Source organism: Zootoca vivipara, chromosome 4, assembly GCF_963506605.1.
Source record: "Zootoca vivipara chromosome 4, rZooViv1.1, whole genome shotgun sequence".
NCBI lineage: Eukaryota > Metazoa > Chordata > Lepidosauria > Squamata > Lacertidae > Zootoca > Zootoca vivipara.
In genome coordinates this window covers 80312451-80330954 of record NC_083279.1, presented here as the reverse complement: position 1 = coordinate 80330954, position 18504 = coordinate 80312451, and the positions used below count along the sequence as shown (strand labels likewise).

Here is an 18504-nt window from a genome sequence, read left to right as displayed (position 1 = left end):
AAAAATGCTAGGTTTAAATGAGATGCGTGTCAGTCAAAACATGAGTGATTAGGAGGCCGCAGCTGCCAGAGAGACTGAATCAAAGGCTTCCATGTAGCATCTGCTTCACCTGACAGCACACACCTTGTATAAGAGCATTAAATTTTAAAGGGTTTCAAGGGCCTCATGTACAGTAGTTGTGATGCTAGAAAACATTGTGGTCTACATAGAACAGCTGTCTGCCTTATGGTGAAGTTTAAAAATTACTGTGGGTGATTTAAGGCGTGCACCTGATGAAACATGCATATAAATTACAGCTAAAAAGTAATCGTGACGCAGATTTGTTCTGCCAGGGATATCTCTCTTTTTAAACAGAACTTCTCCATTTCCCCTCTTCTGTCTGAACACGCAAGCGACTTCAAGTAGGTGCACAAGCTGAGCAATCCTTTGATATCCTGTCTGCCAGGAAAAGATCAAGGAATCTCCTTTAAAAATTATTGGTTTTAACAATGCAGGGATCCACAACTGAAAAAGTGATGGCTGTAAAGAAACAACACCAGCCACAACTGGCTTCTTGAGCACCCACTAGATCAGGCATCCCCAAACTTCGGCCCTCCAGATGTTTTGGCCTACAATTCCCATCAGGGCCATCTTAAGCATACCTGGCACCCTGGCGTCGCGGAGCAAAGATCCCTCTGGTGCCCCCCCGCCCCATTTCCTAGTGCCCTGCCGCATTGCGCCACCCAGCCTTGCCTTAGAGCCGGCCCTGATTCCCATCATCCCTGACCACTGGGAGTTGTAGGCCAAAACATCTGGAGGGCTGCAGTTTGGGGGTGCCTGCATTAGATGCTCCCAATAGTCTGCCCAAGCTGTTGTTTAGTCGTTTAGTCGTGTCCGACTCTTCGTGACCCCATGGACCAGAGCACGCCAGGCACTCTTGTCTTCCACTGCCTCCCGCAGTTTGGTCAGACTCATGTTGGTAGCTTTGAGAACACTGTTCAACAACTATCTCGCCCTCTGTCGTCCCCTTCTCCTAGTGCCCTCAATCTTTCCCAGCATCAGGGTCTTTTCCAGGGAGTCTTCTCTTCTCATGAGATGGCCAAAGTATTGTAGCCTCAGCTTCAGGCTCTGTCCTTCCAGTGAGCACTCAGGGCTGATTTCCTTAAGAATGGATAGGTTTGATCTTCTTGCAGTCCATGGGACTCTCAAGAGTCTCCTCCAGCACCATAATTCAAAAGCATCAATTCTTCGGCGATCAGCCTTCTTTATGGTCCAGCTCCCACTGGACCCTAAAGTCATGGTCATTAATTTCAGTTGGTTTACTCTGAGCAATGGTTAGCAGAATTTCACCCATGGTCTTTGCAGCCAGGTAGCTTGGGCAGCTCTCACTCTCAGTATGGAAGTGAGAGCTGAGAGTGAGAGCTGCCCAAGGTACCTGGGCTGCAAAGACCATGGGTGAAATTCTGCTAACCATTGCTCAGAGTAGACCAACTGAAATTAATGACCATGACTAACTTAGGCCCATTAGTCTCAACAGGTCAACTCCTGAGTAAAGTTTAGTTGAATGCAACCACATAAATATAAAACACAGTGCCTATCTATACCTTGTCTTTTCTTTTCTTCTTTTATACCTTTGACCATCCAAGGACACTGTTTGCTCGTGATTTCAGAGGCTGAAGCATACATTTGCTTCCTCGTCCTCAAGGTGCAGAACAGACAGGAACGAGGTCTTGCACAGTACATTACCAGCGGAAACGTTAAAAGATGTAAAAACCTAAACCACCAACAATGGCTTTCTCATTGTCAAAATGCCACAAATATATATTTAGCAGTGTTCCACGCCAAACATATTCCACATGGGAACAGGAGGTTCTTAAACACCATTCCAAATGGTCAGTTCCAAACAGAAAACTTGCACTTAAACTAAAAAATGAAAATAAAACTTTTTTTTTTTGCCAGCTCGAAACTCTTCCCCTGCACTTTTAAAGATGGACAATGAAAGCATTTCACTGGTACAAGCTGGAAGAGGAGGAAAAGATGGTGTGAAGGAAGGGAAGCTATCCATGAAAACATGCATGTTCCTCTGCCATCTGCACTTTCCGGCTTTTGAATTCCATTGCACTTTGTACTTTTTAATTAAAATCTTTGTCGCATCCTTAAACTCAAGCCTTTTGCCCAATCGAGCCACCTTAATTTAGGTATTTCTTGTGCTAGATGTTTGTAGTGAACGTGAAGGGTGGCATTCAACAAAGCACTAAATCACTCCTTGTGCGAGGGGAATGACTTGCCCTTGTGCAATGGGGCTTCTCCCTTTCCACCCGTCCCCCGAGATCTGTTCTAGCACTGCTATATGATTAAAACACTAGCAGTCAAGTCCTTCTCCCTCAGGAGATAACACCTTCTTTATTGACCTTCCTAGTCACACTTTAACCCCCAAAGAACCCATAGTTCTGGAGAAGATCTGGGGATGGCTCAAGCCGTATGCAGGAAGAGAAGAGTCAAATGGATGCCCTTCCACTTGCGTAATTATTTGGTTGAACACTGCTTTAAGTCTCTAGGGCTGCTATTAAATAAATGAAAATGAGAAGTACTGTTATGTCCTATCCTCCTTGAAGGCATGCTTGGAAGTATCTATAGTCTGACAGGAAGAGCTGCTTGACAGTGGAAAGGACTCCCTAGGGCAGGGGTCAGCAAACTTTTTCAGCAGGGGGCCGGTCCATTGTCTCTCAGACCTTGTGTGGGGCCAGACTATATTTTGGAAAGAAAAAAAAATGAACGATTTTCACTCGCCTGCAAAGAGGCATGAAGATGCTTCACTTTACCTGTCCCAGTTGTCGTCCCAATAGCCGCAGTTGGGCTTCTCCAGCCAGCCAAGCGCCATGGCGGGGTAGGAGGCTGTGTTGGCCGGTGAAGACAGAAGCAGCAGCCCTGGCGGAAGACCCACGGATGGAGGTAGGAGAACCGGGGCGTCGCCAGAGCTTTTACCCACCACCTGATGCTGCTGCTTCCTGAGAGGCATCGCGGAGAAGACAGAGCCGCCCGCCAAACCACAAGTGGTGGCCATGGCCACTGCAACAACCGCCTGAACACCATGGGAGGAATGAAGGAGGGAGGCAGGCAGGCAGTGATGAAGAAAGCGCGCAAGGAAGCGGCACGGAAAAAGGGCGAATTGAGGGAGAGGGAGCAGGAGGAAAATGCAGCAGCAGCCGGCGCCACATGCCCCCTTCACAGCGCCGCACTGTTTGAGGCGGGCAGGTGGGAGAGCCTACTCCTGCCATTGATGGTGTCTGGCGTGGGACAAGATTGCTCCATCCCTGAGGAGGAGAAAAGTGCCACTGTGTGAGGGAGAGGGAAAGAATGCGCACGTTGGCGATCCACGTGGCGATTCCCAGACCGCATCTAGAAGGCAGTTCGGCCTGATCCAGCCTGTGGGTCTTAGTTTGCCAACCCATGCCCTAGGGGTTGTGGACTCTCCTTCCTTGTAGATTTTTAAGCAGAGGTTGGATGGCCACCTGTCTTGGCTGTTATAGTTGAGATTCCTGCATTGCGGGGAGTTGGACAGGGTGGCCCTTAGGGTTCCTTCCAACTCCACAATTCTATGATAACCTACCCCACCTTTTCTTCCTTGCAACTACCCTGTAAAGGTTAGTGTGAGAGATGGTGAATAGTGCTCAAGGTCACCCTGTGAGCTTCACAACACTGAGTTAACTGAGTATTATTTTCCCCAGTATACAGACAGAAGAATTAAACTATAAGAAACTTTGAAAGCAGCCGCAAAATTGAGAGGCAAGGCACCCACATTCGGAACTGCCACATCGAAGCTCTGTATCCTTCAGAGTCCATGGACATACACAGTAATTTATAATAATAATAATAATAATATATATTTATACCCCGCCCATCTGGCTGGGCTTCCGCAGCTACTCTGGGCGGCTCCCAACAGAACACTAAAAACAGAAAACATTAAAAACTTCCCTGAACAGGGCTGCCTTCAGAGGTCTTCTTAAAAAGTCTGATAGTTGTTTATTTCCTTGACATCTGATGGGAGGGCATGCCGCAGGATGGGCGTCACTACCGAGAAGGCCCTTTGCCTGGTTCCCTGTAACCTCTCTTCTTGGAGTGAGGGAACTGCCAGAAGGCCCTCAGAGCTGAATGCTGGGGGTGGAGACGCTCCTTCAGGTATACTGGGCCAAGGCTGTTTGGGGCTTTAAAGGTCAGCACCAACACTTTGAACTGTGCTCGGAAATGTACTGGGAGCCAATGTAGGTCTTTCAGGACTAGTGTTACGTGGTCTCGGCCACTCCCAGTAGAATGTGAGGGAAGGCCTTTAAAGGGAAACTTCCAGAATGTAAATAAAACCCAATGTCTGTTTGAAGGAGGATTTACTCTACCTTACCCATGACACCCGGACTCTGCCCAAATTCCTTTGTGCTTAGCCTCAAGCAGCTAGAGCAAAGATTAGGTTCATAACTATCCGCCTGCTAGGCAATGAACTAGAAAACTATGGGAACATGCACAACTTTCTGCAAGAAACATCCTACATACGCTGCTTTGAAGCGATACTCCACTACAAACTGGCACGTAGCCTGCACATTCCAGAGCACCGTGTCATGCTTCTCTGACCTACAACATGCCGAAAATTACTGGCATTAGAAGTCCTCTGGCGCAGAATGTCTTTTGCAACACTGAAAACAAAGTAGTTTTTAAAGATTGGTTAAAGCTAGCTTATCTCTTCGGCGACTGCATTTGTTTCCTGCGCTGTGCAACTCTTTACACACACACATACACAGAATATTTGTACTAGTCCATCGTCAAGCTGTCAAAAGACTGCATAGGCTCCAGTGTGAGGGAACCACTGGAGACAGGCAGGCAGCAGGGCAAGCAAGCCGGGCAGCAGGTGAGTGAGCTGGGCTGGCAGTGACAGAGTCAACAAAGAACTTTCGAATTGGGAGGGAAAGTAGGCAAATTACTGGCATGGCAATTAAAAAAGAAACAGAATGAAAGAATAATCACAAATATTAAAATGGATGGGAAAAAATGGGTTAAGAGAGAAAATATACACAAATGTTTTATGAAATATTATGGGAATTTGTATAAACAAGAGGGGTGGTAGAGAGGGGCGAGAAAGGGGGGCGGGGGGGCGAATGAGCTGGGGTTTGAAGCAGGCCAGTGAGCTTTCGGTTGAGCGAGAGGGGTGTGTCCTCTCCTCTCATGGCCATTGCTCAGGGAGGGTACCGCCTTCACAACTAGCAGCTTTAAGTATGTGGTTCTAGTTATAGGTAGGTAGCCGTGTTGGTCTGACGTAGTCAAAACAAAATAAAAAAATTCCTTCCAGTAGCACCTTAGAGACCAACTAGTTTGTCATTGGTATGAGCTTTCGTGTGCATGCACACTTCTTCAGATACTTGGAAGGAATTTTTTAATGTGGTTCTAGTTTGCTTTCCTTGCAAGAGAGGTGGTTGCCCAGTAAAACTGCCTCCCCACTGCAGCAGGCCCAGGGGACCCCCCCCATTAGTGGACCCTTTGCTGGGGGGTGGGGTGGGCCTACCCTTGACGCTAGCGCTGGACAGGGATTCAGGCAAAGGCTCTCTCTCAAAGATTCTAATACGGCACTTCGGTTTTACACATGAACAGCAACATGTGCCAAATATATTTGGGGGTGGGGGAGAAGCCTCCTGAGAAACGTTTATAGAGGGTAGTCTTTATTATAAAATGATAGTTGTCATCCCTGGTGAAATGAATTATAAAGTTAAATTTCCATGTCAGTGAGATGATATGGGAAGAAGAGGAGATCACTATCATCCCATGTTGGTTACAAATCTCAGCTCACATGGCCAGCAGTCAAACTGGGTGCACGTGAATAGTTAATAAGTTAAGCAGGAATGGATCTAGTCAAGCCCCTTGGATGGAAGATCACTGGAAATTTATTATATACAGAAACTGGCTGTAATAAAGATATATTTTTAAAGGAAGTCTCAATCCACTGGTGCGGGGGGGACTTTTCTGCCCTAACCCGAGCCACTTGGGGGGCTGTCAAGTCTAAACTATCAAGAAGTGTGGTTTTGACTAAGCATAAAAACCTTCCAAGAGGAACTATTACACCCTGATTCTATTGTGATACCACTTCCTGCTGCATTAGTAGTTCTCTCAACCCTTTCGGACTCAGAAGTGACTTTGAGCACAGGAATGAACAAATGCTCAACGTTTTCAATGACCTGCTGAAGCCATCGTTTCCTCTTTCCCTAGCAAGACTCTGTTCTCACAATACTACACATTCCTTTGTGACTTTTACTGCTCCCTTTATGCAGCCAAAACCAGATGACAAAAATCCATTGTCAAGTGGGTTTTTGTTGTTGTTTGTTTTGCAGAGACACAAAAATCCCAATTCCATTCCAAGGAAACAGGCAAGCAAGAAAGCAAACAGAAGTATGGCTGGCAAGCTTGAACGACAATGTGATTTGCTGGTATGTTCGCCTGATGCTTCAGATGTAAAAGCAGGCTTACAGCCCATACGGTACACACACACACACACACACACACACACACACACACACACACACAATTTTATTTGTATGCTGCCTTTCCACAGGTCAAACCACACTCATGGCTTATAACAAGGGGGGGGGGACACAACTGCAACATAGCAACAACAGTTTAAAAAAATACAAAACCAAACTGAACCAATTCCACATGGATGACCACTAAATCTAAAATAAAGATACAAAAAAACCATCAGCAACCCCTCAATAACCCCAAACAACACCCCAGCCCCTTAAAGACTAAGGAATTTATTGTGGCACCATATTTTTTGGACTAGAGTCGAATTTGTCAGATGCCCTTGGCCCATGAAAGCTGAAGCCACAATACATTTGTTTATTCTTTAAGAGACCACAATACACTTTTTGTTGTATTTGCTCTTTTCATCTCACTATCGGTCTTTAGTTTCTCAATGTGTTTTCCATCCCAGCAAGATGAAAGGATGTTGGAATGCAATCAAGACTGCTGCCTCAACAGACAAGATTCCAAGCCTTTGACTTCAACACAGGGGACAGGTAGATGTTCTCTGGCACATTACAATATTCACAAATAACTCTTAACTTCCCAGGTCATGGAAAGGCATCATAAATAGTCTCGGGTATTAGCAGAGGTGCTACTCTCCTTAGTTGGGCCTGAGCACAGAATCTAGCAGCATGTCCAGAATCCATCAGTCGGACAACTGCAGCTGTTAAAGTCCTAGATGCTAGAGAAGGGGTATTTGTTTTTAATTTGCACATTGCCAAAATGTTATGGTGTGGCTGATAAAAGCAAATAGCAACAATTTAAGGTGGAGGGGAACTGGCTTGCCTTCCAGTGGGACCTTATCTGGGCTCAAACTTCATGGACACAGATGGGACATGCATGAATTTTACTTTCGCCCTCCCCTTGAATAAACGGTCCCTAGGTGGGCTAGGTGCGAAATAGTGTAAGTTAAAACAGGTTTTAAAACAAAAACATAAAACAACGCTCAGACTGACCATATCTCAGTTTATAGAACCTGACACAGCACACCACCCAACCCCGTAATCCTCATGGGGCTGTCTACCAGAGATCTCTTAGCTCAACTAAGTCCTGTTACCTCTTCAGCTTCCGACACCTCTTCCCAGTCATCTCCCTCTAGCCACTCATTCTCTGAGCCTTCTTCCGGTGAAGGTTCCCCAGCTGGTTCATTCCACCATTCCTCTGCATCTAGACAGTCCTATGACACAACCCTCCCCATGACTAGCCAAGTATATTTTGCCTAATTTGCATAACTTATGAAAATTCAGATTTTAAGCTCACACAGTTCCTGGTATTAGTATAAATAGCAATGTGTGTGCACGTGGTTCTTCTCCTCCTCTCCCCCCCCCACCCCGAGGAAATTTGGGAAGCCCCTGAGCTGAAAGACGTCTGATCACAAATATTTTGCTGCTTCACGCCAAACTTTGCTAAATGTATTAAGGCACAATCCGATCCATATTGCTGAAAAATAAGTTTCCCGCACTGCAGCTGTTCCACAATTCACATCAGCATATCATTTTGTAGCAGAAGCAACAACCCTGTCAACATTTCCGCTCCGAGAAAGAATGAAAAAGAGAGAGCAAGCTGGAACCCAAAACTTCTCCAAGCTGATGAACAAATCCAATCATATGCTCAATTGCATCCATTCAGGGCAATTAAAATATTTAAAAAGCTACTATCTACAACTTCATGCAACATTCCACATCTAATTGCCTGGGGTGCTTCCAAGTGGATTAATGATCAGCAAGGAGGACAGCTACAGCCCTGCCACCAGGATTTCTTGAAGTTTGAAAGGTGCACTTTCAGGCCCTGCAAGTTTTGTTTACCAGCCGATGGGCAACTACGGTAGAAGCGTTTCTGGCTTCATGTTTTCATGCTGAGTAAGGCTGTGTCTTTTTGCTGTCTAGTTCTACAACTCCTGAAACTGTCTGAGCTTTTTTTAAAAAAAATTCATAATATCACATGCTAGTTGGTTTAGTCATCGCTGAATGAATAAGAAGCTATACATCCAGCTGTTGGGGAAAGGTAAAGCCCATATTTTTGTTGCTGTTGTTCTTAAGGCCACCTCTGGACACCAATGATTTGCAATATTTGAGACCTCTAAATGCCCTCAGCAGATGTATATCAAAAGCACCCACTTCTGCTTTTAAACCAAAAGTGGTGTGTTGTGTTAGTTGTTGATTAGCCAGTGAACAAGCCAGAATCGTAAACTGAGGTTCGTTAAAGCCCTAGCCATAGTTTAAACAAATCAGAGTCCTCCCCCCAGTTCAAACTCCCTCAACAGGTTAGGTTATGTGAAAACTTCCTCCTTATAGATGCAGCACGCAGCCACGTTAACAGTCCTTTACAAAACTACTAATATTATTACTTTTCTTACTTGCCCTTCACCATTACCGTAGGTCCCAAGGGCAGATCACAACCATTTAAAAATACAATTATTAAAGCCAGTTAAAGCAAATTACAGCCAATATAATACTACGGTGGAACTTAAAATATGTATCTCATGTGTCAAAGGTCACAGTAAAGAGATGTGTCTTCAGCAAAAAGGACAAAGCTAAGAAAGTTTTATTTCATCTTTTAAAGCCAGAGAACATTTAGTTCTCTTTATAAACACATTTATAGGCACATTTATGGGAAGCCTGTGCCTGTGCCTGTTCGCAGCTTCTTTGGAGCATTTAAAGCAGAACCTAGACCAGGGGTCAGCAACCTTTTTCAGCCGTGGGCCGGTCCACCGTCCCTCAGACCATGTGGCGGGCCGGACTATAATTTTTTTGGGGGGGGGATGAACAAATTCCTATGCCCCACAAATAACCCAGAGATGCATTTTAAATAAAAGAACACATTCTACTCATGGAAAAACACCAGGTAGGCCCCACAAATAACCCAGAGATGCACTTTAAATAAAAGGACGCATTCTACTCATGTAAAAACACGCTGATTCCCAGACCATCCGCAGGCCGGATTGAGAAGGTGATTGGGCCGCATCCAGCCCCCAGGCCTTAGGTTGCTTACCCCTGACCTAGACTCTCTTGGTGATAGACGGTGCCCCCTGCTGGTCTAGTACCAAAGGACAAATCCATGCCTCACTGGATTTTTATCTCTAAAACTATTTCTATACCAGCATATCACAAAATAACAGGGCGGTGCACAACGTCAGAATATAAAACGCCATTTAAAAACCAAGCTGATGATGTTTCACATTTGATGTGAACATTATTCTATTTTAAAGCTCATTTCTAGCTCCAATGGCTCTAGAAAAATCGTGGGTTCAATTTACACAGCCGCTCTGTGACGCCTTACAGCCTTTGGCTTTCTTGGACACAAGAAGCAGGAAGTAGGGGAATGTCTAGAAATAGAATGAGCTGCCAGGGGCATCCAGCCACAGGCCGCTCTATATTTTCTTCAGTCTTGATACTCAGCAGCACCATTTTTGCCTTACAGGCAGTGCAGCTCAGAACAGAAGAAAAACAGAGTAAGAAATTCCTTTTAACCGATGCTTAAATTCCGAAACCAGAGATGTCAGGGCTTGGGACTCTCTAGAAGTTACACCCCTGGCACAGAAAGGGCGCTTAGTACCAGCTGAATATGGGTTGGACACCATTACTTAAGGAAAGAGAAAGGCACTCTATACTTTTTACTTTATATGTTCCGCAGAGGAAACGTGCCATTAAAATATGCCCAGGGGCCACGTCCTGGGGCTTGTCCATATTGGAGTATTATTGAGCTGTCAATCCACTCGCCTCCCCCATTCAAATTAGACCGTAGCAGTCCACACCCACACATAATTGGATGTGTATGAGGAGCCGCTTTGATCTTTCCCCATTCATACGAGTAGGAGTTCCCTTTTGTGTTTGCCCCGCCTTCTAATTTGTTGATTCTGTTATGCCGATTAAGTACCAGCAGGGCATGTGGGCAGAGAGATGTGCGAGCACACCTTGTGTTCATTGGCTCCCAGTGCGTTTCCAAGCACACTTCAAAGTGTTGGTGCGGACCTTTAAAGCCCTAAACGACCTCGGTCCTGTATATCTGAAGGAGCGTCTCCACCCCCATCGTCCAGCCCGGACATTGAGGTCCAGCACTGAGGGCCTTCTGGCAGTTCCCTCGCTGTGAGAAGTGAGGTTACAGGGAACCAGGCAAAGGGCCTTCTCGGTAGTGGTGCCTGCCCTGTGGAACGCCCTCCAGGCAGATGTCAAGGCAATAAGCAACTATTTTTCAAACTACAAGCTATAGGCATGGTTTGTCCTTTGGTTAAAGGCTCATGGTTTGACCAGGAAAGCTAAACCAGGAGCTCAGGTTTGGACGGCATGTGAAGTCAAACTAAGGCTTAGCTCAATGCAGTGCAAGCGGTATTACAACAGGGGAGAATCAAGAGGCTGCAATCTCCTCTTTGGAAGTGTGCATGTTTGTACTAAGCAATGTTTTAGCTTAGCATGAAGTGCCAATCAAGCCAACGAGCGAGACTCAGTGGTGACCACGGACACTCTAAACACAGGAGGACTTCTTCATTTTCTCTTCCAAGAGCAGGGCAATGTTTTGTATCTACAGTGGCAAACCCCACTGGAGATTCTTCTGTTACATAAAAATAAATAAATCACATTGTCCCTTAAGCACGTTGCATTTTTTAAAAGCAAAATTATGGGCAGCCTATGGAACAAGAATGCAAAGTATTTCATCTCATTCTGTCAACCATTCTCTTTCAATCCCAACTCAACGTGGCAGAGTGATTGCTGTAGCAAAGCACACCAGCATGTGGTAAACAGAACCACAATGCTCAACCCCATGGACCATAATGAGGGGGAGCTTTTAGCTTGGTTCTTGTATGCCTGTATTTCCACCAATATCACTATCAGATTAATACAGCCTTGTAGCAGAGCCAGCCTGCTCTAATATAATGCTTACCTGATCACACCCTGCATTCACCAGTTCCTGGAGCATCTGCCTATTAACTTCAACTGTTGCAGAAGTGGTGCCCAACTCATTAGCAAAGGGCAGCAAAGAATATCTGATTTCTCGCAGTGCTTTCTGGTATGGCCCAAACTTGGCAACTGGTCTCATTTGCTGCTGCCTGGCTGCATCTTTCCCTACTGCAATTTTAGGGTCCAGAGAAGTTTCGCCTCCTGGTCCAATGGGCAATCCCTGGCTGGAAGATTTGGTAGGTTGCTTCAAACCTTCCCGGATCTCCTGCAATCTTTGTCTGCTGTTCCCAGAGTAAGTGGTAGCAGGAAATGTCTTTGGCCTCATGGTTAATCCAGGTTTGTTTCAGCATAAATTCCAACTTCTTTTGCATAAAACCAAAGGGACATTCAACGCGGTTCTTCCTGAAGGTATCAGTTTGCTGCAAAACATAATCCCTTGATAGTAGTTCCAACATAAATGGTAAAACTCTGGAGCGGAGACTGTGCCACACTTCTGTATTCTCCAAAGTCCCCTGGTATGTCTATGACACTACATAAGTCTCAAGGAGCAGGTGCCACTTTCAAGCTTCTTCAGTTCAGAGTTTTCAGAATTTCTGTACACAGAGGGGAACCCCAAAACTTCCATCTCGCTGCTATTCAGTATCTGGAAGAAAGCAGAACACAGATATAGTCATGCAGTTCTCTTCTTCTTTATCAAAAGAATTCTTCCCAAGAGTCAGTCTGGTATGTTATTATATTCCATATTGCTGCTTTGTTTGTAAAATCCAAAATGGTGAACAAAGAAAAGATTAAGACCATGCAGAATATGGAAATATGTCACAGTTAAAACTGTCAATCCAACAAAAGGCTTTCCCCAGAAGCTCTTAAACTTTTTCCTAAATAGCATTGGGTGTCTGGGAGTTTCAGAGAGGATTCGACTAGAGATTCGTTCTAGAGATTCAACTGTGAGTCACTTTGGGTTGCCCTGGGCAAGATAGAGCCACTAACAAACTTAATACATAACAAAATAATAATAGAGAAATGAGGTTAAAAAACACACAACAGTACTCAGTGAACAGACTGCTAGTTCTGAATCAAGGAGTCAAAATACCCATGCAAGGCTGTGCCATGCAAGTTACTCTTATTAGAATTTAGCAGACTGGGTGGGAATATAAAATTTGGATTTATCTCATGTATGCTGGTCTGAGCTTTTTGGAGTAACAAATAATAATTGTCAGCATTTGGCAATGACAGAACTTCCTGAATGGAATCACGGAGTTTACAAATGCGCATGCACACACACACACACACACACACACACACACGGATTAACTGAGGGAATATGCCACAATTTACAAGTTTTACTGAGAAACTTCAGAGCCCATCTCTAAGGTCTGCAGAGCAACAAAAAAAGCAAGAGGACTGCTGTACAACTGCACTGGAAAAACTGTGCCTCTGTGATGACACATATTTACATGTTGTCTGTAGTGTGTTATCAGGAACACATGTGCACTTGGTAGCATCCAATTTATGACGCCCTGAACAACTTGGGCCCCCAATTACCCCACAGGCCCCCTGATTCCTTACACTCCACCCTCAACCACTGAGGCTGTGGAGACATTACCAGTTATTCCACATTCAGTGTCCTCCCACGACCAGTTTCTGAAGCCAGATACTGTACCAACGACATTAGCCACAATCCATAGAGACCCTGTCATTTTCTGTTGTACGGTGCCTTGTTACATTTCTTAGGAAAGTGAGGTTTATAAATATCTAAATAACAAGCACATAAATCTAAGAATGATGACTTGTGCCGTTTATGAGGAAACTTGGAACAGTCTCTGTCCATTATGGCCAAGAATTTTTATTGGTAAATAGAAACTGATATATTTACCTGAAAAGGCAGCTTCATTTACTTTTGCAGGAATGTGTATGCATTACTGGTGTGTTTGTGTGGATCTTAAAGCATACCATGGATTGTTTTAACAATGAGCATTTCATTATTGTGCCAGGCTTAATGTTCACATTGATTTGTTGGTACGGTATCGCAAGCCACTCTGGCAGAGTCTTAACTGGAAAAGGCAGCCTATATTATTAAATTGTAATCTTGCCATTAAGAATTCCAGTAAACATTCAAGAGATTTTTCACTGATGCAGTAACTTGGGGTGGCGCAACTATGCCAGCCAAACTGCACCAGCCAAACTCTTGCTGCTTGAGTCAAAAGCAGGTGAAGGAAGGCACAAGGGGGAAACGGCAGAAGAGATGTGCCTGGGGTAATGGCAATGCTAAATTAATTTATAATAATCTGGGTGGCCACTGAGAGGGCTGCTGAACAAGATGGGACATTGGCTTGATCCAGCAGGCTCCTGCGTTCTTATGGGCTTTGTCCTTGACCCTTCTTACACATAACAGACTGGTGCACATTTCAACACAAATATATTAGCTCATTAAAAAGCAGTTCCTAGCTCTGTGAGGGAATAAACTACAGTTACCAGGATTATTCAGGTATGTGCATGTGCTTTAAATGTATGGTTTGCACCTAGCCCGAGTGTCTTTGCTCTTCTGGGGACAAATTAGCTACAAACAATATATTTCTAGCTCAATCAGTAGGTCTTAATCTCATGGTTGTGGGTTTGAGCCCCACGCTGGGCAAAATATTCCTGCATTGCAAAGGCTTTGGGCCAGGTGGCCCTCAGGGTCCCTTCCAACTCTGCAATTCTATGATTCTGCTGTTTCTGAGCTCTCGTACAATTCCCATTCATTTCAACAGCATGCACATATGAGAATTTTCTAAATATCGTGTGCATTATTTACAGTGGGGAACCTTTTTTCCACTGGAGGGTCTCATTCCCTTCTGGATACCCTTCCAAGGGCCATATGCCAGTGGTAAGTGGAGCCAGAGGATAAGTTAAAAAAAGAAGAAGAAGAACTTGGTGTCTCACAGCAGGCTCTGCAAGGTCCTGGGGAGAGTTCTGAGGACCAGACAGTGTGGCCTCATTTGATCCTGAGGTTCCTCTCCCCTAAATCCTAAACAAATGTGCATAGAATTTCTACTGCTTTCGAGCAATTGTGCTTAGGATTTAGATGTTCATCACATTCCTTACTACCGAACTACTTTCTTTATAAAATAAGAAAAAGCGATCTTCAGAAAAGGTGGGGGAGCAGGGAAGAGGGGGGAGAAACAGAAGTATATAGTGTACATGAAAACTTGTGCCGAGGACAAGCCTTCCATCAACACAGAGGCAAAACTGGCTATAGCACACACAGCTGGTGCAAACAGTCCACATTCCTCTGGAGGAGAGCCCAAAACGGCATGATCAGCAGGGTAGGCGTGATAAAACTGTTCATGGGTTTCTTCAATCTCCAGAGCCACATGCAAACAGACAGTCTTCGAGACGATGCCAACAGAGGCAGGGACGTGCCTCTATACAGAGGGCGATTGTCTATTCCCCCATGGCTTGGTATTTTGCATCAGGATTTTTACCGGCAGCAATGTATTTTCGTTTTGTTAGCATTTTAGCTTCAATGAATTTATTTATTTATTTATTTATTTATTTATTTATTTATACTTCGTGAACAGCTTAGGATTCCCCCTCCCCCCCCCAAAAAAATTCTCAAAATACTTGGGGAGGATATGGAAAAAGAAACAAGGTGAAAGGGAAAACAAGATCATTTTTAAAAGGGTCTGAATAAACCTGAATAGACTGAAATATCAGGTTTTACTGATGATTTGTTAATTATTTCATATGACTTATATGCTGCATTTGCGATGTTGTGTTACAATTTCACTATGTTGCTGTTGTTTATTACTTTAAGCCGCTTTGGGATTCATCTGAATGGAAAGTGGTGCAGAAATAAATGAATCAAATACCTGCGGTGAATGAAAATAGCTGCGCAGCAACTAGAAACTTAACCCAGATTCAAAATCCAAACCAGATTCCACTGGGGCTTTGCTATAGACCAAAGGTAAAGCCCACCACCCAAGGGCAAAGTGTCTCCCCATCAGTTTTTTACATTTACAAGAAGGTGGCAACTTCATCCATTCTTCCTTTGAAAAAACAAATCAAGAAAAGTATCGCTGCTTACATCAAAGTGTGGGTGTTATTAACATGCGATTTTGATCCCCCTGGGGCCCCTCAAATATTTGATTTCTTATTTTTCAAACTGTTTCTCCTATTTGTTTGTTTTTTAATATTTCTTTTAAGGCTCATCGGCACAGGTTTGTTGGGATATAGGCTGTTCTTTCTCCTGTCCCTGCATGGAACACCCAGGAAATGTGCAGGCTTCACAAAGGAATACTGATGCAGTTACTGAAAAATGCCGTTATCACACTCCTGTTATCTTTTTCCTGGCCCACAACATAACAGATAGGGGTGCAATAACCTTCAAGGAACAGGGAAATTCTCCTACAAAGGTTTGTACTTGGGCTAGGTCCAGGATCCCAAAAGGTTGAGATGAGCAAGTGAGGGAACAGTAAACTCTGCAGATAATCTAAAGAAGAAACAGAAGGAAGAACCTTGCAGCATGTGGATGAAACTTTAATCTGTCACTGCAGCCACTGTTTTAGCTTCTGTTTAAAGAGCAGAACGGTTGCGTTTGACAGTGAGAAGAGCCTGAAGTTGCAGAGCATGCAGAGTTATCTACAACACATACATATTCCTTGCATCCTAGCTTCAATGTGCATTTCCACAGGCTGTTTCCCACACTTGTGCTTCAGACCGCAGCATTAAAACTGAATCATAAACTTGAGTTCTCACATAACTAGGAATAAGGGAACAAAGCAAAACCTAGACACCAACACTCCATCTGCATCTGTTGTGCTTCCTTCAGCACACGTTGGCACCATGATCTCCTACATTTTCAGTGCAAAGAGGCAATGAACAAGTATCAGTGAAACACTACTAACTGCACTCATGCACTTTATGGCTAACAACAAAAGGGTCACATTCCTTAAAACAAGGCCTTTGTCCAGAATACAGCTCACCTGCCCCTCACTTTTTTTAAAAGCATGTGCGGAGATGTGCAGAGTTGGCAAAACACTGGAACACTTCTCAGAACTGACACAAGCGACAGCATGGTTGTTTCTTGAACGGCAACTGAGTGGAGGCTGCTCCATGTTCTGTGTAAGGAGGCTCACCATGCAATTCTATAGACTTCTGCCATCCCACAACAAAATGCCTGAAAGTGGGGTTGCAACAGCATGGCAAACGGATGTGCATTTCCAAAGAGATGCCACCTTGCTGCTTGCGTAAATCAGGTCATAGCAGTTTCCAAAGTCAGATTTTCCTGCAGCCAAATTTCTCAGGCACCTCAGAAATACCATAACCCAAGTTTCTAAAAGGAGTGTGCAAAACAGGATTAAGTAATTTTTCTTCCCTCCAAGACCTCTGAGAGTGGGAGTAAAATATGGCTGTGCTTGGGAGAGGAGGCATATTTTGTCCAACTATGATTCCAGATTCCCCAGCAGTGAGATGAGACAAAGGGGAAAGTCCCCCTTCCTCTGCCAATAGCTGCAGGGATTTCAAGCACCGGAGAATATGAACAGATTATTCTGGTGCTCTATGCACTTTTACTTGAGCATAGGTGAGCTGTTAATCTTATTAGTCTAGACTCTAGACATTAAGCTCTTCAGGGCAGTGACTCTCCCTCAAATTGCACATCAAATTGCATGCACTGTCCTTGACACACAATTGGACTCCAATATCATTTGGCTGTCTCCAGGCTTTAATAACTTATTTGCAGCAGATTAATATTGGGGAACAAAGAGGTAAATCCAGGCACATGACCTTCTCACTTGGGGTGTGGAATTAAACACTGTGGATAATGTTTTACAATGGCCATAAAAAAGACTAGCACTGTTCTGCTTCTTACAACTCAGTGGACGTACTGTAAAGTTGTCGCTAGATTTCTGTGATGTGGAGTTATCAAAAGCACTTATCAAAGAATTCTGTCTATATGGTTCTATCACACACACGCAACAGCGATGGTCCTCTGGTGAACCATAGAAAAGTGCTACCACTTTTTTTTGTACTAGCATCTTCTGCCCAAGAACAGCAGAGGTGATAAAAGGGGCAAGAGAAGTACTGCCTGGTGCTACAGTATTATTATTATTACTATTATTATTACACTATCAGTGTACAGCAAACAGAAAGCCAACCAAATACTGCTATAGAGGAGATAGGCAGTGATAGGTGGGGAATTCAGTCTACCATGCTTGGGAATGAAGCATGGGTTGGTGAGCAATTGCAGCCCATCCCCAGAAAGGATAAAGGGTTCTCGACAGGGAATTCTACAGTTTCCAGTCCAATGCAAAACTGAAACATGCTGTGTGTAAAGGGAGATTTGCTTGTCTGTGGTGAATGTACAGATGATGACTAGGACACAGCACAGACAGATCCCATTGTTCGGGTTACGCAGAATAGGAAGAGCCTTCTGGTCTTTGTTACCTGTCTGATCCACTTCCCTGGTTTAAAAAGGTGAGGCACATACAGTACATACCCCGGTGACTTCATTTCCACATAGTTGGCCTTTTTCAACACCCTCAATCCCCATCTCCATCAATATGCCGTTCAATTGTGCAACACGGCAATGTTTTGCCAGACAAGTTACGCATGACACCAATTGCCTCCTACGCTACAGTCACTAGTAGTATGCTAGACATGTGGAATAAGAAGATTACACAATTCTCGTGAGAGCTCAGATGAAAAAGAGAAAAGCAAGAGCCCAGTTGTCCCAGCGTGACCCTCAATATGTACAAACAAATGCAAAATCATGGGCTGAGAGCAATTCCCACAAGACATCCTATTTAGCCCAGGATAATCTGCCCACAGATGCAGCATATGCTCTTAACATGGAAACCCTGGAAATATCAGCCATATATGCACCCCAAGCTATGCAACACAAGACTGCAAACACACAAATAAACCTGCAGTATAGGAATGCCTATGCAAATTGCAGCTGTCAAAAGTTCATTTATTACAGAACTTCACAGAGCATAATGAATCTCTCTTTTTAAAAGAACAATTCAACACTGTTTAATATCCCACATAATAACAATTGCTACAATTCTGCAAAACAGCATTATTATTTTTG

General features: G+C 44.2%; 1 protein-coding gene across 3 annotated transcripts in view; it reads right to left on the bottom strand.

Annotated features, from left to right (window-relative positions):
* LATS2 (large tumor suppressor kinase 2) overlaps positions 1-18504 on the bottom strand; it is a 48733-nt gene that overhangs the window by 26614 nt on the left and 3615 nt on the right. For 2 of the 3 annotated variants that reach the window (XM_035115055.2, XM_035115056.2), the window contains exon 2: positions 11416-12075. The exons of the other annotated variant lie outside the window; for it this stretch is intronic. In XM_035115055.2, the coding sequence (XP_034970946.1) occupies positions 11416-11757 (342 nt within the window). In that variant the 5' untranslated portion in view covers positions 11758-12075. The remainder of the gene's footprint in view (positions 1-11415; positions 12076-18504) is intronic. 3 annotated transcript variants of the gene reach the window in all.